This window comes from Mauremys reevesii, linkage group 22, assembly GCF_016161935.1.
Source record: "Mauremys reevesii isolate NIE-2019 linkage group 22, ASM1616193v1, whole genome shotgun sequence".
Lineage (NCBI taxonomy): Eukaryota > Metazoa > Chordata > Testudines > Geoemydidae > Mauremys > Mauremys reevesii.
Window position 1 is genome coordinate 1,232,582 of NC_052644.1, and position 24,558 is coordinate 1,257,139.

The window sequence follows — 24,558 nt, forward strand, 5'->3', positions numbered from 1 at the left end:
ACTCAGGCCTCGTCAGTGTCCGACACCTGCTGCTGCTGCAGCCATAACCCATCAGCTGCTTAAAAATCTCCCTGGTCAGGGGACACCACTGGGGAGCCCCATTAGTAGAGCAGCCCTCTCCCCCCTCTGCGGCACGCCTGCCAGATCTCAAGTGCAGTCAGGGCTGGGCTGGGCCACTTACCTGTCCTACCTCTTAGCCTTTTTCCCCGTGCGGCAGTTCCCGGCAGTTCAGGGGGTGAGAAGGGAGCCTGGTGCTGAAATGTTGCAAGCCGGGGAAGAGGGATAGGAGCCCTGCAGTGGGCTAGGGCCAGCCCTAGATAACACAAAACAAACTGCCAGTGTCCAGGTTTCCATGCCACTTACCAAGGCTTGGGGCACCCTCTGGTGGCCAAAAGGCAGGGACAGAGGGGTTTGAAACTCGACTCTCCTCCCCGGCACCGGCTGCACTGCTCAGAGGGAGGCTCAGTGTGGGGAGAAGCAGGCCCCACATACAGCGAAGTGCAAGGGGCCCGACAGGATGAGCCGGGGCCTACCTCAGCGTCCATTGGGCACTGACGAAGAGGCCGTTTTGAGACCAGCCGAGCCATTTGGAAACGTGGGCCCCACTCGTTGGAGCTGTAGCTTGGCAATCTGGCCCTGAGCTCCCAGGGGATCTTGTGCAGTCACTTACACCAGGGCCACAGGAGCTCAGTAAGGCCTAGGCTAGGATGTGACGGTATGACATGACCATGCTGGCTAACAACAGGTACCACCTCAGTGCCGCTAACACATCTTAACCTCACTCCCGAAAGCCTCAGCTAGCCCAGGTCTCAACCGCGCGGCTAAGCGGTGCTGGGCAGTGCAGAACCGGAGGCGGGGAGCGGTATACACAGAGCTCGAATGCCAGAGACATACACGCTGGTTAGGCAAGTGCAAGGGACTGTGGGGGTGAAAACTCAAAATGACGGTTTTTAATGCCCGTCTTTCAGATGTAAAGGGCCAGCATCCACACGCAACCATTGTGTTTCTGCCTGCCTAGCAGGTCTGCGTAGCACCCAGGGCTGCAGGAGCAGAGCGGTGCCTGGGATGGTGCAGCAGGGCAGGAGGGAGCTGGCCTGGAGGCTCTGCATGCTGAGGCGGGAGCTGGCAGGTGAGTACAGCTTTTCTCTTCATTCTTAGGGGGTCTCTGCTTCCCACGTCCCAGGCAGGTTGTGGGGGAGGGGAGAGGAGGAAGAAGGGGTAACTTGGGATGGGATGAAGGTTCGGGGCATGGTGGGATGGACTCAGCATTCCAATGGAAAGTAAAACTCCAGATCCCAGCACCCCGGGGCATTCAGAACCGAGCAGTGGAGTTGGCACCCTGGCTGTATGGGTTAAACTGTGGGGCTGTGATACAAACTGAGCTAAGGGGCTGTCACAAATTCCTTGCTGCGAGGGTCAGCCCCATCCCAGGGGCTGCAGCACACTGGGTGTCTCATGGGTCTTTGCTGCTTCCCACCAAAGTAGCAGGCCAAGGCGGTTAGCAGAAACAAGCTGCTGGACTCAGGCGATGTGAACTGGGGTGGCAGGAGGCAGGATGCCAGCAAGCGAACCCAGGTAGGGGAACTGTCTGCTCTGCAGTGAGACCTGAGCGCAGTGGTTCTGATCTGGTATTACTGGGGTGGGACAAAGGAGTCGCTGGACCAGTGGTTCTGAGCTGCTCTGGGAAATCCTCTGTTCCAGATACTACCGGTGAGCCCTTCACATATGACCTGAAAGGCCAGCCATGCTCACGCGCAGTGCAGGCTTGCGTGGAAGGATTTGCCCACAGGTTGGACTTTGCTCTTCTGTCCATGTTCATGGCACTTGCCGCCTGGACCTATGATACAGCACAACAGTTACTGGGTAATCAGGGCTGAGAACCCCCACTCCAGGATGGCCCTCGAATGGAGAAACACAGGCCTCCTGATTTTCCCTGTAAGGTAATTTACACCCACTTGCAAGGCTCCTTTGCACTGCCAGAGTGGCGCAAAGGGGACTCAGTGTAAATGAGTTTTTGCTGGGCAATGTGGGCCAGATTTCCCAGTGCACTACTCCAGTTTTACACTGGCATAATGGGGTTCTGCGGGTGTAAAACTGGAGTAACTTCTTCTCCCCCACAATAGAACTTTCTTGGCCTGGCAACTTTGGAATGAAGGGCACTGTTGCATCAGCCCCGGTTCCGCTGAAGGGCAGCAGGGGGTTCTCTTTGCTCCAAGGAGGTGGAGCATTCTTTTGCAAGAGGCCAGTTGCCCCCGTGTTTCTGAGCTCGGCCCAACGGAGAGGGAGCAGTTAAGAACAGAACATGGTAACAATCGAGTCAGGCAGTGAATGTTTTGACATCATAGAGATTTTGGGGAAAGGCACCTTTGGGGAAGTGGTGAAAAGCTGGCGGAGGACCACGGCGGAGATGGTGGCTGTCAAAATTCTGAAGAATGATGCCTATCGGCGCAGGATCATTAAAAATGAACTAAAGCTGCTGCAGACTATGGCGGGGGTGGACTCAGAGGAGTCACACATTATCCAGTTCCACACGTTCTTCCATGATGAGATGAAGTTCTACTTGGTCTTTGAGCTCTTGGAACAAAATCTATTTGACTTTCAGAAGGAGAACAATTTCTCTCCTCTGCCGGTCAAGCACATCCGGACAGTGACCGCCCAGGTGCTCAAAGCCCTGGCCAAGCTGAAGGAGCTTTCCATCATCCACACGGATCTGAAACCTGAGAACATAATGCTGGTTGACCAAATGAGGTACCCTTTCCGAGTCAAAGTTATTGACTTTGGGTCAGCCAGCATCTTCAATGAGGTGCGCTACGTCAAGGAGCCATACATCCAATCCCGTTTCTACCGGGCACCGGAGATCTTGCTGGGCCTACCTTTCTGTGAGAAGGTGGACGTGTGGTCTCTGGGCTGCATTATGGCAGAGCTACACTTAGGCTGGCCCCTTTACCCTGGGAACAATGAGTATGACCAGATCAGGTACATCTGCGAGACCCAAGGGATGCCCAAGCACAGCCTGCTCAATGTAGCCAGGAAAGCTCACCACTTCTTCAAGAGAAACCAGCATGCTGAACTGGTAACCCAGTGGCAGCTGAAATCCTCATCCGAGTACTTGGCAGAGACCAAGGTGAAATCTGTGGAGAGGAGGAAGTATGTTCTCAAGTCCCTGGAACAGATGGAGTCGGTGAACATCCAAAAGATGATCTACCCAGACAATGAAGCCCTGGCTGAGTACTTCGACCTGAGAAGCATGGTGGAGTTGATCAAGAGGATGCTGACCTGGGATTCGCATGAGAGGATCACGCCAAGTGCAGCCCTGAAGCACCCTTTTATCTCCATGCAGCTGCTTAGACTGAGCTATGAGCTCACCCAATACTACCAGCTCTGCCTGCGGGGCTTCCAGGAGTCCATCAAGCGGGAGAGCAAGGACAAGCAGAAAATGGCCTTTTGCAGTGCCATGGAAGAGGACACCTTCTACCAGGCGCAGGAGTATTTCAAGGAGGAGGAGCATGTGCACGGCATCCCTGGCCTCTCCAGCGTCCAAAGGACCATCGACCAGATGGACGATCTGAGCATCGCCGAGCCAGGCAGGGAGGCTGCCATGAACTTGTTAGGGGAAGGCGCCAGGATGGGAGCGTCTGAGTCCTCCATTCCTGCTGAAGTGGCCGACATCACCCTGGGCCACATGGGAGTGCACAAAGCCACTTACCAGAACCCCCGGTTAAACCACGAGCAGCATCAGGAGCCAATCCAGGCCTATTACGGAAGCCGGCATGGCAGCTCCAAACACCGCAAGCACCCTCGTCACACCAAGTCCGACCCCACTTTTGGGAACTTGATCCTACTGGGACAGCAGTCTCCTGGGGATACCGTCAGCTGGGAAAATGAGAGCAATGCCAGCATCTCCCCTGTTGCCTCCTCCCTCCCCGAGCCAAGCAGTCTGGATGATCAGAGACATCCACTTTCTCCCACCACTAAGGTACCAGGGACAGGTCCATTTTGGCTGGGCAGGAGCTGTGTTGTTTCATTATTAGGAGGCACCCTTCTTGGGGTCAGCTGAGATAGGGTTTGCACCAGTGCTTTACAGATAAACCAGAGATCTACAAGAATCTACCTGGACCTATAAGGAAGATTTACAAGGCAGATCCTTGAGCACAGTAGATACAGGAATCTACCTTGATATTCCCACAACGAAACAAGGGATGGGCCAAGACCCAGCTCCTCAAAGGTAGACACCTAACTCCCTTTGATTACATGGGAGTGAAGCGCCTAATACAGTACCTTTGAGGATCTGACCCTAAGTGACCACTAGCTGTCCTTCCCCATTGTGGTGATTGATCTATCCAACCCCATATAAACCCCCTCTATCTATCTATCTATCCATCCCCAACCACCCCCTCTATCTATCTATCCCCATCCACCCCTCTTATCTATCTGTCTAACCCCAACCACCCCATCTATCTATCTATCCCCATCCACCACCTCGATCTATCCCCATCCACCCCTTCTATCTATCTATCTAACCCCAACCACCCCATCTATCTATCCCCACACACACTCTCTATCTAACCCCATACACTCCCTCTATGTATTCCCATCCACCCCTTCTGTCTATCTAATCTATCTATCCATCCCCAACCACCCCCTCTATCTATCTAACTAACCCCATATACTCCCTCTATCTATCTAATCTATCCCCACCCACCCCTTCTATCTATCGATCTACACTGATCACCTAGCTGCCAGTAGATCTCTTATTCTTCTTATTCATCATTTAGATACCATCCCATTTATTAATTATCATCATATAGTGCCAAGAAGTGTCAGCAATGAAGCCCCATTGTGTTAGACATTGCACCTACTCAAAGAGGAAGGCAGATCTGCGCTACAAATAGCTGATGGTCTGACAGGCCAACAGGCAGACAAACTCAACCTCAGCCCAATTCTGTGTGCAACCAAAGATCAGACATTCACTGGAGGGTGGAGAGGAGAAGTTCCTCGGAAAGATGGTTAGTTTTGATTGGAGTTTTGGGGTGAGAGCATGTTCAGTGATTGCTCTGGGTCAGACTGAGGCCAGCAGACGAAGCAATCTGTTCTGGAGACACGGTGTACCTCTAAAGCATAGGGGTATTTAAGCCTTGGCTTCTGCCCTAAAACAGAAGTCTTATTATTTGTGATGTGCACTGTGGTAGTGTCTAAGGTCCTCAACCGAGCTCAGGACCCCATGATTGTTGATATTATTTATTCTACAATGCCCACAAGTGCCCTGCACTTAACACAGAAAAGACACTGAAGAAAGGTCCCTGCCCAAGGAACTTACAATCTAAGGGCCCAGTTCTGCAAAGACTTGGGCACACGCTTAACTTTATGCTTCAGTGGAACCCCTCCCGTACGTGAAGCGAAGCACAAGTGTCTTTGCAGGATCAGGGCCAAATAAACCCGGATCCTGCAATGGGATTAGCATTGGCAGAGCTTGCATGGAGCCCCTCTGACTCAACTAGGTTGGTGTCAACCTGTTTGGACTTGGTGCAGGATCAGGGTCCAAGACTGTTCATGTCTAAGCTGCTGCACCCTAAACCAGGATTGCCCAAACTCTGCCCCGAGACGGACTGTGATGGTAACTCATCAGCACGCCAGGGTCTGCGGCTAATGTATGATTATTTATTGATTGATTGGCTGTTTGTGTACAAAACCAACTGCAGCCTCCCTGCCTGATCTTTGATGGCTATGACTGGTCCCATCAGCCAAAGATCTGCTTCCCTATCAAAAAAGCCAGTGGCCATGAGTCATGCTGTAGAAAACCCATCTTCCGTGCTGTGGTTACCTCTGCATGAGCACAGTGCCCCTGCAGTTTCTGATGTCAGTTGGGTTCATTATTAGGATTTAAGGACAGCTGAACCATAGCCAGAGATGCGACAACAACAGGGAGGCTGGGAAAAGCTTAATTTAACCCAACATTTTATTTCAAAGCTTACCCTGCAGATGAGGCGCTCTTGAGTCCTGACTGGCTCAGCGGGGACTACCTCCTTCCCTCCTCTTTGTCCTGATTGGTGGCCTGGCTGAAGCTTTCCTTGTCCCTACTGGAGATACAGATGCTAATTAATGTCCATTCAAATGGGGCTGTTGGGTGCTATATGGCCTCATGTGAAATGAAACTATTCCGACCCTGGGAAACAGCTGAGTCAGAGACCTCTGGGCTGCCCTGTCCCTGAGATAATGTGCTTGTCTACCTTGGTGTTTGCCTGGCTGTGTTAGCGTCCAAATTCTCAGCGTGTGTGAACAGGCAAAGCTGTACTGCACTCACTGGAGCTCTGAGGATCTAGGGGTTTAGTGCTGCTACACCAGGAGCTGGAGTGCCCTGTTTAGACAAGGCCGGAGCCCCAAGCAGCAGCCTTGCTCTCCAGTCTCAGCAGCAAGGGCAGTTTTTTGGCCTGGTGTCCCTCTCAAGCCTCTACTTCTCATGCCCTTCTCTCGCCCGCAGAGAGCCCAGCCGGAGCTGCCCGACCCCGAGTCGCAGCTGCCCAGCGCCAGCACATGGCTGAGCGGTGATGACTGGCTGATTGAGAGGAGCAGGGAGAGAGCCCACATCAAGAGCACACTCCACCACACGCCGAACAGGCACCAGCCCTACCTGCAGCACATCGCGAGCCACCACTGAGCCCGGGGCAGCCCGCAGGAGGGACAGGCCAGGCAGAGGCACACCCCCCCACCCCTTTGCAGAGTCATTTGTAGCCATTAAATTATAGACTGTTCCCGCCTCAATGCCGTTTACTCATGAAACCCAAAGCTACCTCCCTATTAGTGAGCAGTATGAAACCCGGACTGCCCCGTGGCCGCTGGGCTGGGCTGCGGTGCCATACCAGGGCAGGAAGTCCATCTAAGGGAAGGCCAAGGCCACTCCTGCATGGGGATAGCAGTCAGCCAGGGGCATGTGGGCCTCACCCTGGGGCCGGCTCATTTCTGTCTCAATAAATGATTTATCAGTGGCAGAGTGTTGAATGTATATTGTTATGGGATGGAAACCAGCCCTCCAGCCCCATTATCTCACTTCTCTCCCCATACCCCACCCCCAGCAAGGACAGCCCAGGGGTCAGCACCCATCCACCCTGCCCTGCCCCGAGGCGAGGCCGGCCCAGGGACCAGCCCCCCCCTGCCCCCAGGCGAGGCCGGCCCAGGGGCCAGCCCCCCACACCCACCCCACCCTGCCCCCAGGCGAGGCCGGCCCCGGGGCCAGCCCCCCACCACCACCCACCCCACCCCAGGCGAGGCCGGCCCAGGGGCCAGCCCCCACCCCACCCCACCCCGCCCCAGGCGAGGCCGGCCCAGGACCAGCCCCACATCCACCCACCCCACCCTCAGGCGAGGTTGGCACAGGGACCAGCCCCACCCCCACCCCACCCTGCCCCAGGCGAGGCCGGCCCAGGGACCAGCCCCCGCCCCAGGCGAGGCCGGCCCAGAGGCCAGCCCCACCCCACCCCACCCCACCCTGCCCCCAGGCGAGGCCGGCCCAGGGGCCAGCTCCCCCACCCACCCCACCCTGCCCCAGGCGAGGCCGGCCCAGGACCAGCCCCCCACCCCACCCCCACCCCACCCTGCCCCCAGGCGAGGCCGGCCCAGGGACCAGCCCCCTGCCCCCAGGCGAGGCCGGCCCAGGAGCCAGCCCCCACACCCACCCCACCCTGCCCCAGGCAAGGCCGGCCCAGGGCCAGCCCCTCCACCCAGCTCCCAGGCGAGGCCGACCCAGGGACCAGCCCCCCACACCCACCCCCCCCTGCTCCCAGGCGAGGCCGGCCCAGGGGCCAGCCCCCCACACCCACCCCACCCTGCCCCCAGGCGAGGCCGGCCCAGGACCAGCCCCCGCCCCAGGCGAGGCCGGCCCAGGGACCAGCCCCTGCCCCAGGCGAGGCTGGCCCATGGCCCAGCCCCCCACATCCACCCACCCCGCCCCCACGCGAGGCCGGCCCATTGCCCAGCCCCACACACCCACCCAGGGCCAGCCCCACAGCTGCCCCTCCCCCTGCCCCATCTGAGGGGAGCAGAAGCTGGTAAACAACCAACTGCCACTTGATGCCGGGATGTACCATTCTCCGCCTGGATGGGGGTGCGCAAACCTACAGGCTTTATTACCACCCTGATTAGAAAAATCACCACACCAGGGGCTCTGAGGAAAGGGTCTGTGCTTTGTGTTCTCGCTGGGAAATGACCTAGGGGGTTTTACTGCCCGCTCCCCCCGTCAGTGAAATGGTTCCTTCCTAGGAGTGAGTGCCCGCCCCAGCAGCAAAGTGCTGGAGTGAACCATTGCATTGGTGGGGGCGATGGGAGCAGCTGGCCAGGGCTGATCACCGAATGGAAATTATTACTGGTATTATTTTATTATTTACCCAAGCTGTTTACTTAGGCTGCACCGTGTGCTTAGGGTGATTTTTAAATAAACCTGGATATTTTGGGGGAGGAGGCACCTTTCTCCCTCCCCCTTTCCAGGGGAATGGTACCTTCCCAGTGCTATTTAATTGAGTGGCTGGGCCCCAGGCAGCTCCCCCAGGCAGCTCCATGTCAGGCCGAGGTTTGGGGGCAGCCTCGTTGTCCTGTAACGTAACCACAGGGATGAACCAGGCCATCGTGGTGATGTCATAAAGGCGGTGATGTCATCCCAGTGACCCATCGGGACATTGTGATGTCACAGTGATGTCACGGGGGCAGTGAGCCCCACTAGCTAATGCCTCAGGCCTCCTGGAGGACTTGGTTTAGCTCTTAGAAGGGGCAGGGCCGGAGGCTGCTTTGCATGTTGGGCTCTGGCACACCCTACATTGACATCTTGAGGGTCATTCACCACAGAGCAACAGCTGGTTTCCCCAGGCCCTGCTGCCACAAGCTCAGCCTCTCTCCTGGGCAGTCTGGAATTGCTCTGCCTCAGGTTGGTGAGGCTGCTCCATGTTTCCTTAGTGAGCCGCACAAGCCCTGGAGTAAGCAGCCGAGTACCCAGGGGAGAAGCGAGCGACAGAACGGCTTGTACCCAACCATCTCACACGGCAGAACTTCGCCGTTACCCAGGGCTGGCTGGTTTCCTCTGCCTTGCACCCTGGCAAATCCTTTACAACCTCTGCAAGGTGATTACAAAACGCTGAGCGAACGGAGCGGTCTGATGAGATGGTGTTTTACACCTGCTCACTCTGGTGTTCCTGACTTCACAAGTGCAGGGTAAGTCCAGTGAACCTAAACTCAGCCAGCAAAACTATTTAAACAGGATTTGCTGAGGCTCATCACCAGCCATCCAAGGATTTGGCAAGTAGCGTAGTGCAAGCCCCACCCCAGGTCAGTCTAGAGCAGCCCTGATTTTCTGTACCTTGTCTCACTATCTACACCCGTGCAAAGCGGATGCAGCCTGGGGGAATTCTGTTTCTAGTGACACTGTGCAATAGCCACATGATTAGGATTAAGATATCACTGCAGGGCAGAGTGAAGGTTGTGGAGGTGCCTTAACGGTGTATTTCTTATGCGCACAGGTTTGGCCTTCTGTGGAGTGTAACATGAGCTGTGAATTGCCAGGGTTCATAATGCTGGGTTTGGGGAGAATTGCCACATCTTTGTGTCCCAATATGTCTGTGCTGTTGCCTCTGTGTGCAAGAGACCCTTCCAAGCACCGATGCCAAAGCCAGAGGGCAGCTACAGACCCGTCAAAGAGCAGTGACCATTGGGCCAAGAAATCCGACAGTGAGAACTCTGCATGCAGGGTTGTGGTAGCCGGGTCAGTCCCAGGATATGAGACAGACAAGGTGGGTGAGAGAATAGTTTTTATTGGACCAACTTGTGTTGTTCTTGGCACTTCTCCAGCCTCCCAGTAGCACTGAGTCTCTCATAGACTCATGGCTGCAGACTAGCTGGACAGGAAAGGTGGGGTTACCTCTGTCACACTGGGCCCAGCTAACTTCTCTGTAACCTCTCCCATCACAATACGGAATCATGTTGCTTCATTACAACCTATTGCTTCCAAGAGAGCCTCAGCACCAGAGTTCCATTCACGTTCACCTGATGGAAAGTTTGAAATAGCTACATTATTCTGTTCAACTCATTTGGGACAAAGAAAAGAGTGACACCGGCTAATTTTTTAGAAGAACTAGTTGTGTATTAATTTGAATGTGTGAATTAACAAATGGATTTACATGGAAATTCTCAGTCATTCTGCGTTCAGAGAGGACATACAGTATGCTTGAGGAGGGCACACTACATTTTTCTTACAATATAAAGATGCTGAATCCCTGCTTTGAGTACAAAATGGAACTCAGCCTTTACCTGAATGCACCTCCATAACTGGTGACTTTATTCAAACCTATTTGCTGTTCTCCTCCTCAAGTTTTCAGCTATTGAGTTAATGCTTTCCTTGTTCCTTGCGAGACCCTGCTACAGAGCCCTGCCTTGGAGTGAATTTTTGGAATATCATATCAATTCATGGAGAGTAAATGATCCATTGGTGAAATTCACCCCCGGGCAGAGGGGCAGCACAAGACCTAGGCATCAGTTCAGTTACTGCATAAGTATTTAAACTAGGGCTGCAGTAGGACATCAGTGGTTCCCTGGCCATGCCTTGTCCCTCTGAACGTTGATGAATTCCATCCTGTGTCCGTGTGTATGTTCTCTTTGTATAGCTCCCCCTGTGTAACTCGCTGTATCTTCCTTCTGATGGACTGAAAATACAGACACAAATTAGACTTTACTAGCACCTCCCATCTCCTGGCACCTGTATACAAACCCTTTGGCGGGGATCTGGACAATTACATATCAGACGCTATGGAAGCCCATTCCACTGGCCTACACATGAAAGTTCCTGCTCAGTTCAGCACAGAGGGAAAGCAGCAGCGGGGTGTGGTAGAGAAAAGGATGAACTCTCCCCAGCCTGGCTCAGCTGTTAGTGTTTGAAGATGGGGTGTCCTTGTGATCCAGAGAGACACCAGGGCTCAAAAAATGGCTAATGCCATTGCAGATAAACCAAAGGGGCTAGCAAGAAACCAGGTGATGCCGGATATTTCAGGCCCTGGAAAGGACATGTCAACCCCACCATGTTTGCAGTGCTGGGGGAGCCATGCCGCCCTGGCGTGTATCCTTGACATGCTGTAGCCGGGTCGTTCTGTGATGCCAGGATTTCCTTCCATCAGTCCTCAGAGGCGTAGCCTCCTAGTGACCTGTGCAGATGTTTTCCCACTGGCCCAAGGTGCTGATGTCGCTGCTGTATTTGGAGTTCCAGTCCCGTTCGAACACGGCCTGGAGTTGTTCCCGCACTGTGAGCTCGCCCTGGGCATTCGTGTCGCTCTGGTTCACCACAAGCGCAGATCCTGCTGTTCTGACAAAATAGTCTCCTGACCAATTGGAGGTACCTTCGGGGAGAAGGAGGAGAGAGCTTATCACACCTGCCGGCCCAAATGCCATCATGACGCTGGCAGCCCTGGGCTCTCCCATATCGGACACGTCTGTTCTACCAACCCAGGCATGTCCGAAGACAAGAGTGCTTCCTGCCCCAGCATTTCCTGGGTATGCCACCAGCCTGCAATTCTCAGCCAGGTCCTCCTCTCCTCTTGTCCTAACTAGGAACGTGCCCTCCCCCCCGCGAGTCCAGCACCATGGCGCGCAGCTGCTGTTCTCTCATGTGCACTGACGGGGAGCACGGACCAGCCATGTGCGGGCCCCTCCGCTGGCTCCCTGTGTTTCAGGCTTGAGTTCAAAGCTGCCCACTTCATAGTTAAACAACTTCACGGCTTTGCTCCTATCCTGACCCTACAGCCCCTGGGCCCAAGTCTCACTCCCACGAAGGCCCCTTTAAACCATTCTAGCAGTGTGTAAAAGGGCCTTACAGCGAGTGGGAATGGCCCCTGAGCAGCCCCCTGGGTGGGGCTGGTGTAAGGCCTCCGCCCCCGCCGGTCTCAGCCCCTGGCCTTGGGGTGCGGCCGGAGTGCCCAGCGCCCGGGCTAGTCTCTGCTCCCCAGAGGCTACGAGAAGCACAAGGTAAATCAGAGCAGACTTAGGCCCCTTGTAAGGGTCTCCCACCGCACGCAGGAGGGAGGTAGCTGAGAATCGTACCACTGGCGTGCCTCTCGCTCTGCCCCCCTCCTCGTTCCCGGGGCCAGCTAGTTTCACCTGCCTCCCCCCCGTCCATGCAAGGGCGTCTCCGGTGCCGGCAGTCGGAGTCTGTGCCGCGCTGCCTCGCCATCTCCTGTCAAATCTTGGCTGGACACAGCACAGCCTTTGCTGGTCTAGAGCTCCGGCACTCTCCCGGGCTCTGGGTTATTTAGTATGTAACTGAACCATATTATCCAGTGTGCAGGGAGATGGTTTGTCAGTGCGACAGGGAGGAAGGATACAGGATGTATTTAATAGTGGCGGTAGGGAGGCGTCAGCAGCGGCGGTTCGATCCTTCGGGGTCTACTCACCAATATAGGCCACCTTGTCGGTGACCATGTACTTATTGTGGTTGACTCTTGCGTAGGGGATCTCGGCTTGTGTTTCATTGACTGGAATGGTGAAGAGCCTCTTCAGATGGAAGGGAGGAAAACAAAGACCCCACAGGATGAGTGTCCTAACGCATCAGTGCACCGCAAACACCGGCCGTGAAAGAGCCGCTCTGAACCCATAGCCTGTGGTGTGGAGACCAGGCCTAGGTGGACAAAGCCCCAGGTCCTGATTCTCTGGCCCCTGCACCATGTGCAGCCACTGCCGAGGGAGTGTAAAATGCACCCACCTTGCCCACTGTTTGTACTGGTGTCCATGGCAGCCCAACAAGCAGGGCAACAGCAGTGAATTAACCCTTAGAATTGTCTCAGAACAGCACGTGCCTACGGTGCAGCTCACCCGAGAATCCAGCTGCTGCGGACCAGACCGTGCAGATCTACCCCAAACCAACTCCCAGTCACAGCACTGGCCGGGGCTTGCCACCGCCAGTTTCGCTGCTGTGCTCCCCTCACAGCTGATTCCAGGACACGCGCTCCCCAGAGAACCCTGCTCAGAGGCAGCACTGCGTGATCAGCGAGGTTCCTAGTTTGACATGGCTGGGTTGATTTCACGGCTCGGGGAATGAGGGACAATGGTCCCTTTAGCCTCAGCGAGGCCCTTTGGACCCAGCTGGTCTCCTACCCTGGAGGAATCTTTCGGGCAAATGCCCCAGCATTCTAAGGATGAGGAAACCAGTCCAGAGAGGAGCAGTCTCAATGGAGGTCAGGACGACGCCTGCTTAGCTTTAACCGTGGGCTTAAGTGCTTTGCTGGATCAGGGCTTTAGGGATTTGCCAAAAGCCACAAGAAGGGGAATGAGTGTAAGAGGCAAGAGCCGAACTCCAGGATTCCCGACCCCTGCTGCTGTGCCGAGCTCAGAGCATTACTCACCACTTCCACACTGTAGTGCGTCCTATTGTCCTGCATGGCAGCCAGAGACTTCAGGAAAGGAAACATGGCTGGCTTGGAGTGCTCCCAGCAGCCAATCAGCAGTCGAATGTGGACTTGCCTTTCGTAGGCTGCTTTCCTGAGATGATTGTCAATAGTTGGCCAATACCTGGGGAAACAAACAAGGCTTGGCCTGGCGCCTCTCCGAGTTACTAGCTACAGTGGTGGCTGCCTCGGGTCCTTTTCAAGTAACTTTTTCAAATATATTGGCCTGAATTTTCAGAATGGACTAGCAATTTTAGGATGCCCCATGTGCAACGCCTGAAAGACGGGACATCTGATGAAGATCGGGTCCCTTAGGGCTGCTAAAATCACAGGCCCCTTTTGAAAACGGGGCCCATGGGTTTTACTCTGCGCAATCCTGGCGGTTCCCAAGAGAGGGCATGGCGTGAAAAAGGCAGGGAGTGGATCGGCAGCGGGCACAGGAGTGTTAAAGGGAGACGTCTGAGCAGCACATAGGGCCCAGGAGGAAACAAAGGCAGTGGAGACGGGTGAACCCTTAAAGGACGAGGATTACACCCCCCTGCCCTTGTTACCGAGTTCAACTCGGACACAGCTCATGCCCGAAAATCTCCCCCGGCACACACTGCGCTGCGAACTCAGCACAGCCGCGAGCTCGGCCCGAGAGCTGCTTCGCAAAGGGCTGCTGAGGCTTTACCTCCGGGGGTGCGAGAACTCCATGGTTGGCAGGTAGCTCATCACGGCGATGTGCACGAACTGGCTGGCATCGTCGATGACGCTGAGCAGTGCACGGAGGTCCTCCGTCCGTCCCTCGGCACACAAGGCTGGCGGGGAGCTCTGGGCACAGCACAGAGGGGTCAAGCTGACGGCTGCACGGTCAGGAAGGAAATTGTCCTTCCATGTGCTGCACGGCCTGACTGGGTCAGGGGCACCACGGGGGGCTTGGACGCACTTTGAAGCAGCAGGTATTGGCCACTGCAGGAGGCGAGGTGACTGACCAGAACAAGGCTCTGTTTGATTACGGCAACTCCTACATGGAACCAATAAGAAGGGGCAGAAGAGGGTTATCCTGAGGTGCCTCAACTTACAGAAAGGTACACGTCGGCATCCGTCCCGTTCAGCTGCACCTCCAGAGGCGTCTCCTTGTTGTACGTGGTGGAGTAATTGGCCGGCCAGGGCGATGGAATGGAGGCGTCCGGCACTCCCAGAACCCAATAGGCTTCAAACATCTTCCCTAAGTCCTTGGCCAAGCAGCTGCAGTTGTAGACAGCCGCGCCCAGCTCCTTCACCTGCGGGACAAGCAGCACCGAACTCTCCGTCACGTGCAGCTGGCTGGCGTGAGGAATTCCCAGCGCTGTGGTTGTGTAAGCTGCGTATTTCAGAGCCTCTGGGGACTCCTTCCCCCCCCACTCTAGCTAATCTCTCTAGGTTCTCATATCGGCACCACGGTACGAGCGTCCCAGAGAATCGGAGCGACAGCGCTGGCCTTGCCGGTGTCTCTGCTGGGCTCATTCTGACAGCCCCTCAAAGTGGTGCTGGAGCCAGTCCAAACTGCTCCTGGGACTTGAAATCCTGGCCCCAGGCCTGGAATAACATTTCCATCAGGCTCTCCGAGGGGCCATACACAGCAGCTCTGACCTTGAGCCCTGGGCACTTTGCTACAGAGATGCTTTGATTTTCCTGAGGAAGGGTCTTTGGCAGCCCCCAGGATTCCCCTCCCGCGCAGGCTTGGCCTAGGTGTTAGAGACCAGTGCCCCAGTTCCACAGAGAGCTCCATGTGGCTGGCTCCTCCCCTGCCACTGCCCTCAGTGCGGTCCGGATGGGTCAGGCTCCATGTCCTCATGCCAGACGGGGCCCCAGGTCAGTAGCAGAGCTGGGACCACAGCCCAGGCTTCCAGTTCCTACTCTCAGCACTAAGCAACGCTCCCTCAGCTTTCCCTACACCCTAGCCCGGCCCTGCCTCCGCCCTAGCTCAGAGCCCGCCCAGCGCCTGCCCCCGCAAGCAGGGCTCCTTCTGACGACCCCCGATGAAGGCACAAGAGTCTGTGGCACCCCAGCTTGCCCCTCGGAGGAGTTTACCTGGGTGAGGGAGCGCCAGTCCATGTTAGCGCTGCCAAGATAGACATGGGTCTTGTCGACGATCCAGAACTTGGTGTGCAGCACCCCATCAGTCAGCCTGCGCATGTTCACTTTGCGGACAGCAGCCCCTAGGGTATGTAAAGGACATGGAGCTTTTTCACGGCCAGGTCCCGGAATCGGAACGGTCCCTTGGGAGAGCCGCACAGGCGCCAAGTGGATCGAACTGGGAGAAACCGGCCAGAGGGGGCCCTGGGGAGCCGTGTCCTGATTCCCCGGGTGTCTTCTTGCAGAGCCTCTCATGACATGGCCAGGCGGTGCCCAGCGGTTCGTTATCAGAGGGCTGCTCCTGAGCGCTGATTGTAAGGACTCGGGGACTAGAACCTGGGTCTCCAGTGCCGCAGGAAGTACCGCCCAAGAGACCCCAAGTGACAGTACCCTGCGGCCCTCGGATTGGCCACGTGCCCCTACTTAATCCCAGGGGCTCACCCAGGAACTTGTCTGGGCAACCACATGGACCATGGCTGCTGCAGTGCCAGACTTCCCCTGATCTCCGGTCTTTGACCTTGGCCTGACTCTGACCCTGGGATCCAGCCTTGTGATTCCTCCAACTCCTGCCCGGTGATGCCTGTCCCTGGTGGGCAGACCTCAGCCCAGCTGTAACCACTAGGCCAGACTGCCTATGCCCCAGTCGCTTACACTGATGGGGCTACACAGGCTGCTTTGGTGTTAGAACAGCCAAGATAGTCAAAAGTGCCTAGTGAATTTTGGGTCCCCGAAGTGTAATACCACAAAGGGGCTGATTTTCAGAGGGCAGGTGCTTGGCTCTTTCTGGAAATCAGGCCCCATCAGGGGGTCTCAGGTTGGGCCCCCGGCACACAGGAATCTTACCGCTCTGCTCCAGCGCTTGCAGGTCATCCAGGGGCTGCTTTGAGGACGGGCTGCTGACTGCGATTCTCACCGAGACACCTCGCTGGGGTAACTGCAGCAGTTCTGCCAGGATTTCTTCACCCTGTTTTTAAAAGAGGAGTTAAAAACACCAGTAAGTCCAGACGAGGGGCTCTCTGCCAGTGCTGCCTCCTCACCAGGTCAAAGTGGCATGATTCATATGGCCATGTGCATGTGCCTATACCCGCAGCCCCATGGGCATCACACCGACTCGGGGAAATTCACCCCGACTCGTGCTGGTCTCTCTGCATGAGGCAGGGGCCTGCTCCAGCTAATTCTGCCTTCACAGCTCACGGTGCTCCCTGCGTGGGCAGGGTGGACTCACCACCGCTCCTTCCAGTCTGGCCTTGTCTCTTTTCTCTGCCAGGATCCGAGCTAGCATGACCCGCTCTGATCTAACCAAAGCCATGAAAGAGGCTTTGCAAAAGGAGGCTCAGACTCCGGCAAATCAATGTTCCACTCAACAGCCTTCCCTAACTGGCTCCCTTGATGGCCTGGGACGAGGAACCCGTTACTGGCTTGGTAATTAGACGCTAATTTGGGGGTGGATTCAGCTGATTTGACTGCGGTTTTCTGCCCCAGCCGAGGGACAGCTGGCTCCTGTGCGTTTCACTCGCACTGACACAGTGGTGGCAGAGTGAATGAATGAATCCAGCGGTACCAAGAGGAGTCTCGGCACTTTTCTACACATGGGTTTGGAAGTGATGCAGTTAGATCAGTACAGCTTCTTCCTGTAAATTACAATACAACGTAGTCACATTGGCGCCAGCCCTGGGAGCGCCAGCCCTGGGAGCACCAGCCTGCAGCTGAGGAGCGTTCTGGCTCCATCCAGCAAAGCATGTGAGCACACGCCGAGCAGGGGAGCTGTTCCACTGACTGTAGCAGGTTGACTCCCTGGCTCGAGCCCGAGGCAGGATCCGGCTCTGGCAGGATCCAGCCCCTAATTAAGCTTTTGCTATTTACTTGGTCAGCCGTGGCTTCCTGAGTGTGCGTGTCATCGTTGGTCAGGGTCCAATAGAAAGATGCGATGTCCAAGCTGTTCGTGGCACCTCCGATCAGGCTCCTCCAGGCCTGAAAAGTGGACGGGTTCACCGTGCCGTTGTCTTCATACACCATTCCCTCGGGGATGCTTTCCACCAGCACAATCCTAGCAGGGACAACATCACTGATACCCTCTGAGCTGTCACCCGTCGGGCCCGGCTCATCACAGCCTCCTGCCGTCACTTACAGCCGCGCAACGTGGCGTGTTGCACCGCTGTGTACGGGACTGCGCACGGGACAGGACAGCAGTGACCTGGGCCTGTTCTGGGAGCATTAATACCTGGGTGCAAAGGATACTGGCCTAGGCTGCCCTGTATTCTGGCAGAGCGCGCCATGGGAGAAACTGAGCAGCTGCTGGGGATTGCTAGTGAGCAAAGGCCGAGACGCCCTGACGTACAATAATTAAAACCCACGCTCAGAATAGTCACTCACCTGCAAGGGTCACTGCACGTGTTGCCTGGATCCTGCCCCACTTTCCCTCTTCCCAAAGGGGAACCGAACGGAAAAACTAAGAGACGAGTGAGAATCCCGGCCAAGAGCACGCCCACCAGGATCACAGCCAGCAGGGCACGGCGGGGATACTGGGGGCGGAAAGAGAGAACGAAATGGAGACGGGCAGGCAGCAGCACACACAGGGTTGAGACATTCTGCTGAAAAGCCAAAGCCTGGGTCTGATTTGCCACTGCCCTGCGCCCGTGCAGTCATTTACACTAGTGCAAAATGGGTGTGAAATGCTACTGAATCAGATAGCATTTTGCACCCCCTCTGCACTGTTTGCACTGGTGTAAATGACCGCACAAGGAGAAGACAATGATTAGAGTTCTGGTCTCACACCAGTTTTACACTGGTGTATTTCTACTGTCTTTAGTAAAGTTATTCCTGGTTTACCCCGGTGTAAGTAAGAGAAGAATCAGGCCCTCTGATCCCAGCCACTCGTTCCTCTGCCTGCATGCCCAGATGTAGCCAAGTCTGACTGGCACAAGACACCTACCCAGCGGGTCATAACAGGTGCAACGGAATCCACAGAACATACTGGGCGTGATTCTGTGCTCACTGCCGCAGCCGTACATTGGGAGCAAGTCCCCGAGGCCAAGGGGGCCTGATTCTCAGCTGGCAAGTGCTGCACTGAAGCCAATGGAACTATGCTGATCTGCTCCAGCTGAGGATCTGGCTCAAGAGAGTCGCTCCAGTGCAAATCCGGTGTGAATGGCGAAGGGGGGCTGTTGACTTGGGGCTAGTCCTGGAGTGGAGCTGTAAGCGTCCCCTGCTCTGGCACTTCTCAGCAAACACAAGCTGTAAACTTCACGCCTCTTAAAACCACCCCCGGGGCGTGATGCAAACATAAGCAGAACCAGCCCAGCATGACACGGGGAATGCAGAACAAGCGTCTCCTTTATGGGGCTGTTCCGCTCTGCTGACTCCCTGGTTTTCTGGCTGAGCTCAGCCCGTTGGCAAAACAACTTACCTTCTGGGAAAGCCGGTTCGGCTGCCCAGGCAGCAGGAGCTCTTCCTGGCTCCCTAGAGCGTTCAGCTGTGAGGGGACAAGAAAAGACAGCTGTCTGCTGTATCTGAAACAACTGGCGTGTTGGAGTCTCACCTGCAGACTGGATGCAGCTTGTGCACGGGGAGCATGCAGGGGGCGGTGACAGGCCCCGATGAACTCAAGTAGTTGGGTTCCTAGCTTTCAGTGAACGTTCAGAGCCTAAATCCTTCTGTGCAGCTGGGCCATAACTCCTCCCAAGATGCCGTGCATTATTAGCCCATATCCTGCAGTCCTTGGGGTTTTGCCTGATGCTTGGAAAGTGGCTGGACCACAGAGGACAACAGCCTCCTGCCGCTGCTGGCTAAAGAAGCCACTTCTTTAGCTCAAGCGGGAGAGGTGTGTCCTTTGGTGCGAGTTGCTATGTAAAGGCTGCACAGTACATCTGTTAGGTGCACTCCTTGTACAGCAAACCCGAGCAGTGGTTCGTTTTGCACCAATCTCACTCTGCTCTCGCTCGTTTCACTGCCAGCAGAATGTGGGGCGTAAAATGACGGGGAAACGGAAGAGTCTGGTTTGGGTCCAAGGGAAAAGAGACCCGGTTCTGGGATTCAAAGGACCCCAGGCACCAATGACTGCTCTGGAAACAGCCCACTTGCTTCGGGGACTAATTGCAGCCACTGGCCTGGCCTGGCAGTGGCGTTCACACTTTGCCTTGTAACCTTTGGCTTCCTCTGTGGGTTTTTCCCACTGTTGGGTTTTAGTGTCCCACATGTTCTAGGGGACGGGCTCTCGGGGAGAACCTAACCCAGGGGCTTTGTGCAGGTTCAGCTGAGGGGAGATTCCAGAGCGAGGCCTCCCGGGGCTCTGAGTTAGCATTTTACTATCACACATGAAGGGTATCTGGCAAAATTCTCTCCTCAGCTCAAATCTCAATGCTGGGCATTTGGCCACTGGTCCCGGTTGTCAGGGTGCGGGGGTGTAGAATCCAGGCTTGTGGGAGCCTGGGTAACTGCTGCACCACATTGCCTCCGGGGAGCTCAGCAAAGTGACTGGAGGATGAGGCACTGCAGGAAGTCCTGGCCGGAGAGACCAGAGCGACGGAACCCTCTGGCTGCCCCATTCAGCCGTGTAAACCAGAAGTTCCCAAGCAGCAAAGCAGACCCTGGCTTGTGCCCTGCCTTGCTCCTGCCTCTTCCCTTTGACCCTGGTCCAGGCCCAGCCGCCTCCGTCCCAGCCACTGCACCTGGCTGGAGAACGCACCACACACCTTTGAATGCATGTGGCCGTCCCTGTTTTACAGAGGGCTGAGAGCAACGTAGATTCAGACCATGTAAACGCTTCTACTCCATGACCCCTGGCCACTCCTCAGAGCTGTCTCTGGCCAGAGCACCAACAGACTCCCGTTTACTCAGGCACTGCAGTAAAATACTGAAGCAAGTTAATATTGCTGCAGAATCCCAGGGCACGGCAGCACCTCGTGCATCTGTCAGGCTCCTCCTTGGTTAACCACAGACCGAGAGGCGTACGTTGAGGCTCAGCATCTTATAAACCTCAAGCGTGTATACAAAGCCCAGGACAGTGAGACCCTGGCCATTCTCACCGGAGCCCATACAGACCCGGGACCTTCACTAGAGCAGCCAGTGGCAGGAGCCGAGAAGGAGATGTAGCGTTTGTGTCCGTTTCTAAGGCTTACCTTAGTGGGGGTTACAGAGGGCTTCATTTCTCCAGAACCTCGGAGGCCCAGGGTTGAGTTACGCAGCAGGAGAACGAACCAGCAAACCTGGAAAAGGCCAGATGGGAGCAGAACATAATTTCACTGGATTTACACCTCATTTAAGCCAGCGGAAGTGAGATCAGAATTGCGTCCTGCTAAATTATACTCTAGAAGGTGACTGGCTATAAGTCACCCTGTGAGTGCCACTTTAATTCCCTCTGTGATCCCAGGGCAAACGTGACCCGCTCACCAGCGAGAGGCGGCGTGCGCTAACAGCTGGCACGTGGGATCCAAAACCCCAGCTGGCTTCTTTCTACCTTCACATCCTCATTAGTGCTAGGGATTCGGCACTCTGCCCTGGACTGGCGTTTCTGTGGCTGCTCCGTGAGCCAGAACTCAGCCCAGCTGGGGACGGGGGGGGGGGGGGGAATGGGGGACAGCTGCCCTGGGGCCCCCTTACAAATGTCTGTCACTGGGGTGAAACAGGATGGCACCCCAGCAACCAGGGCGTGGCTGCCAGCGATGGGCAGTAACCTGGCTCTGTCTCTCTCCCAGCAAAGGCCGTGGGCAGTTCCTAGCCGTGCTGGGATCCTTTCTTCCTGTCCGTGAAGGCCCCGGCCTGCTTTCCTTTGCCCCGGGTGAGTCACTCAGTAACACATGCACGTTGTCCTAGCCCCCACCTCGGAGCCCCCGAGCCGGCCTGAGCAGGCACCTGCTAGCACACGGCCAGGGCGAGTTATTCACACGCAGAACCCGAACCCAGGCCCTGCAGTGGTCGAATCGGGCTTTAAATCCACAGGCCCCCAGCTTGAGTTCAGCGGCTCCGCTCCTGTGAAGTTAAGACTTGCCCCAGCTGAGGCTGTGGCCTATAATGTCTGAGTGGGCCTGAAATTAGGAAAAAGTCATTGGACAAACCATCCATCCATCGACCTGTCTAGCCCTTCCCTGCACCCCCATCACATCCTGCTTCTCTCCCTAGTTCCCGGCCCCTTCTCTCCGGGTTCTTCTCTCCTCAGCACCCCCGGCGTAAGCAGCAGGACGGGGGTTTCTGGCCCAGCCGCTCATGCAGCGCAGCGCTCCCGCAGCTGCAAAGGGGGTGCAGTGCATGCCCGCTGAGCGCCTCCCCCATCTCTCTGGTTCCACTGCGGACGCAGTCGCTGTGCCATGAGTTGCACGGTGCTGAATTCACTCCCGGGCATTGCCCTCCCTGCCCCAGGCCTCCTTGCTGGGGTGGGGGATGGGGACACTGGCTTCTGGGCTGGATTTCACAAGAGCAAGTGTGGTGGGTCACAAGGCGGTTAGCACCCGGCACGGGGAGGCTGTCATGTGTCTTGGGCAATCCGAAGGAAGGAGGTTTCGCTGCAGGAGGGGTCAGTCAGCACATTCAGGGCTGTGACCGCTCGCCTGCAGAGGTCAGGAAGGACATTCCCTGCCCCCATGCAGAGTCTCTAATGAGCCCTTACTAGCCCAGCTCAGAGCCGTGGTCCTCGCCTTTCACGCCATCAGCCCTGCTCTTCTGAAGCCAAGGGAGGATGAGATTTCCAGAGACTCTGTCCCCTCCTGCCTCTCGAATTGCTCTTTCAGGGTGTCCTTCAAAGGATCCTGTGGGATTTCCACAGAGCTCTGTCCTGGGTCCCTGTTTCTTCTCCCTTTACACCTTATCTCTGGGCCATCTCATCTACACACATCAGTTCAGCTACCGTCTCCTTGACCTTCCTCTCACCTTCTGTCCAAACTGAAATCTTAGCCTGTCTCTGCGATGTCTCCTCGGGGAGGTCCAGCTGTCAGATCAAGCTCCGCATGGCTAAAACAGCTCTTCATCTTCCCCGCCCAAGTCCTCCCTGCTGCCCCCGTTCTTCATGCTGCCTGTCCAGGGGAGCCCAGGAGAGACGCTGAGGCTGGCAAAGGCAGCCTTTGAGCGTAAGGCCATGGGAGCCCCATGCAAAGGCCTCTGGTGCCTGGGAAACGTAGATCTCCAGCCGCAGAGCCTGGCGCCCTTCCCTGGTGCCTGTTCCCGGCAGGCCTGGCGGGGACTTGGCCTGCAGAATGGCACGTTAGATCCTGCTGAACCTGTTATTGTGCAAAACTTCCTACAGAAGGACTGAGAGGGACAGCCTGGCACCTCACCGACCAGCCGTCCCTAACGCACCCTCCCAGCCCCCGGCTCCCCTCGCCGGCACCTCACCGACCCGCCGTACCAGCCGTCCCTAACATGCGCCCTCCTGGCCCCCGGCTCCCCTCGCTGGCACCTCACTGACCCGCCGTACCAGCCGTCCCTAACGCGCCCTCCCGGCACCTCACCGACCAGCCGTCCCTAACGCGCCCTCCCAGCCCCCGGCTCCCCTCGCTGGCACCTCACTGACCCGCCGTACCAGCCGTCCCTAACATGCGCCCTCCCGGCACCTCACCGACCAGCCGTCCCTAACATGTGCCCTCCCGGCACCTCACCGACCAGCCCTCCCTAACACGCCCTCCCAGCCCCTGGCTCCCCTCACCGGCACCTCACCGACCCGCCGTACCAGCCGTCCCTTAACATGCGCCCTCCTGGCCCCCGGCTCCCCTCACCGGCACCTCACTGACCCGCCGTACCAGCCATCCCTAACGCGCCCTCCCAGCCCCCGGCTCCCCTCGCCGGCACCTCACTGACCCGCCGTCCCCAGGGTCAGGAAGTCTCTCCGTTGCCTCTGGGATCAGGCCCCAGGACAGTCAGGCAGGATTTCCCGCTCCAGATGGGGCGGTTTCTCTGCCACCTCCAGGATTGAGGGTCTCTGCCGCCCGGGCTGCAGCGCCCAAGGGCTCTGCGGTACTTTCTGCTGCTCTGGTTCCTCGTTTATCCAGGGCAGGCGAGCAGCGTCCAGGCCTCGCCTCGCCAGGGCAGGTGTGTCTCTGCCAGGGTAGCCGTTCCCTCGGGGTCCCCGTCCCACAGCACCGTGCTGGGGCTGGGGGGCAGGACTCCAGCTGCCTGTTCCCTGCAGGAGCAGGACTCCAGGGCTTCGGTGCCCGAGCTGTGCCGGAGACGCAGCCGGAGCGGGCATCGCGCCGGGCTCCTGCTCTGCGCCTGCCAGGGCTGGCCCCCTCTTTGCACGGCAGGGCACCTGGGGGGGTTTCCTCCTGAGCCCCCCCCGCCTTACCCACAATGCCCCTCTCTGCCCAGGGCCTGCTGCCTCGGCCCCCCAGCGGGCAGCCAGCGGGCAGGGCCCGGCCCCCCTGCTCCCCTCCCCGCCTACCTGCAGCAGCAGCAGTTCCCACGCTCCCTCCGCCTGGGTCCCCGGCCCCTGGCCCCGGACCCGCCAGCAGCGCACCCAGCCCAGGCCGTGGGGCGGAGACAGCAGCCTTCCCCCTCCCAGGGGTGGAGCCTGCCCCCCCTCCAGCCTGCCCGCCTCTGGGCCGGGCTGCACGGCCGGGGGGTGGGGGGCAGACGTGCTGCTGCCAGGAGCTCTGTCCTCTGGACCCAGCAACCCCCCGAGCCGGAGCTAATGCACCCGGGGCGGGGGGGGGGACCCGCTTTGCGTTCCTGCCCCGTTGCATGCCTGGCCTGGCGAGATGGATGCTGGGCTGCCCCGGGCCACTGGCAGCAGGTCCTGTACAGCGGGGGCCTTATGAGGAAGGTGCTGGGCGAGGACTCAGCCAGTCTGGTTCAATGCCTGCCTCTGCCCCTGACACCGCATCTCCCCGGGCCTCAGTTTCCCCATCTGTAGGAGAGGGACTCATCCTTCCTTTCTCCCACCCTTGGGCTGTCTGGGCTAGTTAGACCATCTCCCACTCTGCGTGTGGCACAGTGCGGGCCTGAGCCCGGTTCGGGGCCCGGCCGGTCCACTGGCATTCAAGCAGTAACGATCTACATAGACCACTGCTCTCTCGGCCTTCGTTAGGTGTATTACTGGGCCGAGGAGCCCATGGCGCCCGATGCTGCT

The 24,558-nt window shown here is 57.1% G+C and overlaps 3 protein-coding genes and 1 long non-coding RNA gene across 9 annotated transcripts in view; 2 read left to right on the forward strand and 2 right to left on the reverse strand.

Annotated features, from left to right (window-relative positions):
• Positions 1–1,072: 1,072 nt before the first annotated feature.
• LOC120388571 lies at positions 1,073–8,239 on the reverse strand. 2 transcript variants are annotated; one of them, XR_005590592.1, is made up of 3 exons: positions 8,079–8,239; positions 5,973–6,077; positions 1,073–1,837 (listed from the first exon to the last, which is right to left on the reverse strand). It is a non-coding gene; the product is annotated as an uncharacterized LOC120388571 (long non-coding RNA). The 2 variants fall into 2 exon arrangements; XR_005590593.1 differs by lacking the exon at positions 8,079–8,239 and adding an exon at positions 7,985–8,045.
• On the forward strand, positions 2,272–6,983 carry HIPK4 (homeodomain interacting protein kinase 4). Its single transcript, XM_039510473.1, has 2 exons — positions 2,272–3,976; positions 6,479–6,983. Exons 1-2 carry the CDS (start codon positions 2,303–2,305, stop codon positions 6,653–6,655), a joined length of 1,851 nt encoding a protein of 616 aa, XP_039366407.1. The 5' UTR covers positions 2,272–2,302; the 3' UTR covers positions 6,656–6,983.
• A 415-nt stretch (positions 8,240–8,654) lies between the features above and the next one.
• Positions 8,655–24,558, forward strand: part of C22H19orf47 (chromosome 22 C19orf47 homolog) — a 36,331-nt gene continuing 20,427 nt past the window's right edge. Inside the window, exon 1 of the mRNA XM_039510482.1 lies at positions 8,655–9,195. The gene's annotated coding sequence lies outside the window, so the exon portion shown is untranslated. The remainder of the gene's footprint in view (positions 9,196–24,558) is intronic.
• PLD3 (phospholipase D family member 3) lies at positions 9,776–23,986 on the reverse strand. Of its 5 annotated transcripts, XM_039510474.1 has the most exons (14): positions 23,872–23,952; positions 22,368–22,683; positions 21,357–21,529; positions 20,624–20,710; positions 18,913–18,978; positions 17,880–18,028; positions 17,370–17,553; positions 16,350–16,470; positions 15,462–15,589; positions 14,471–14,671; positions 14,080–14,219; positions 13,365–13,530; positions 12,417–12,516; positions 9,776–11,366 (listed from the first exon to the last, which is right to left on the reverse strand). In XM_039510474.1, the coding sequence occupies exons 4-14, from the start codon at positions 20,648–20,650 to the stop codon at positions 11,167–11,169; spliced, it is 1,482 nt and encodes a 493-aa protein (XP_039366408.1). In that variant the 5' UTR covers positions 20,651–20,710; positions 21,357–21,529; positions 22,368–22,683; positions 23,872–23,952; the 3' UTR covers positions 9,776–11,166. The 5 variants fall into 5 exon arrangements, with proteins under 5 accessions (XP_039366408.1, XP_039366413.1, XP_039366410.1 ...); XM_039510479.1 differs by lacking the exon at positions 21,357–21,529; XM_039510476.1 differs by lacking the exon at positions 22,368–22,683 and having other exon boundaries at positions 23,872–23,948.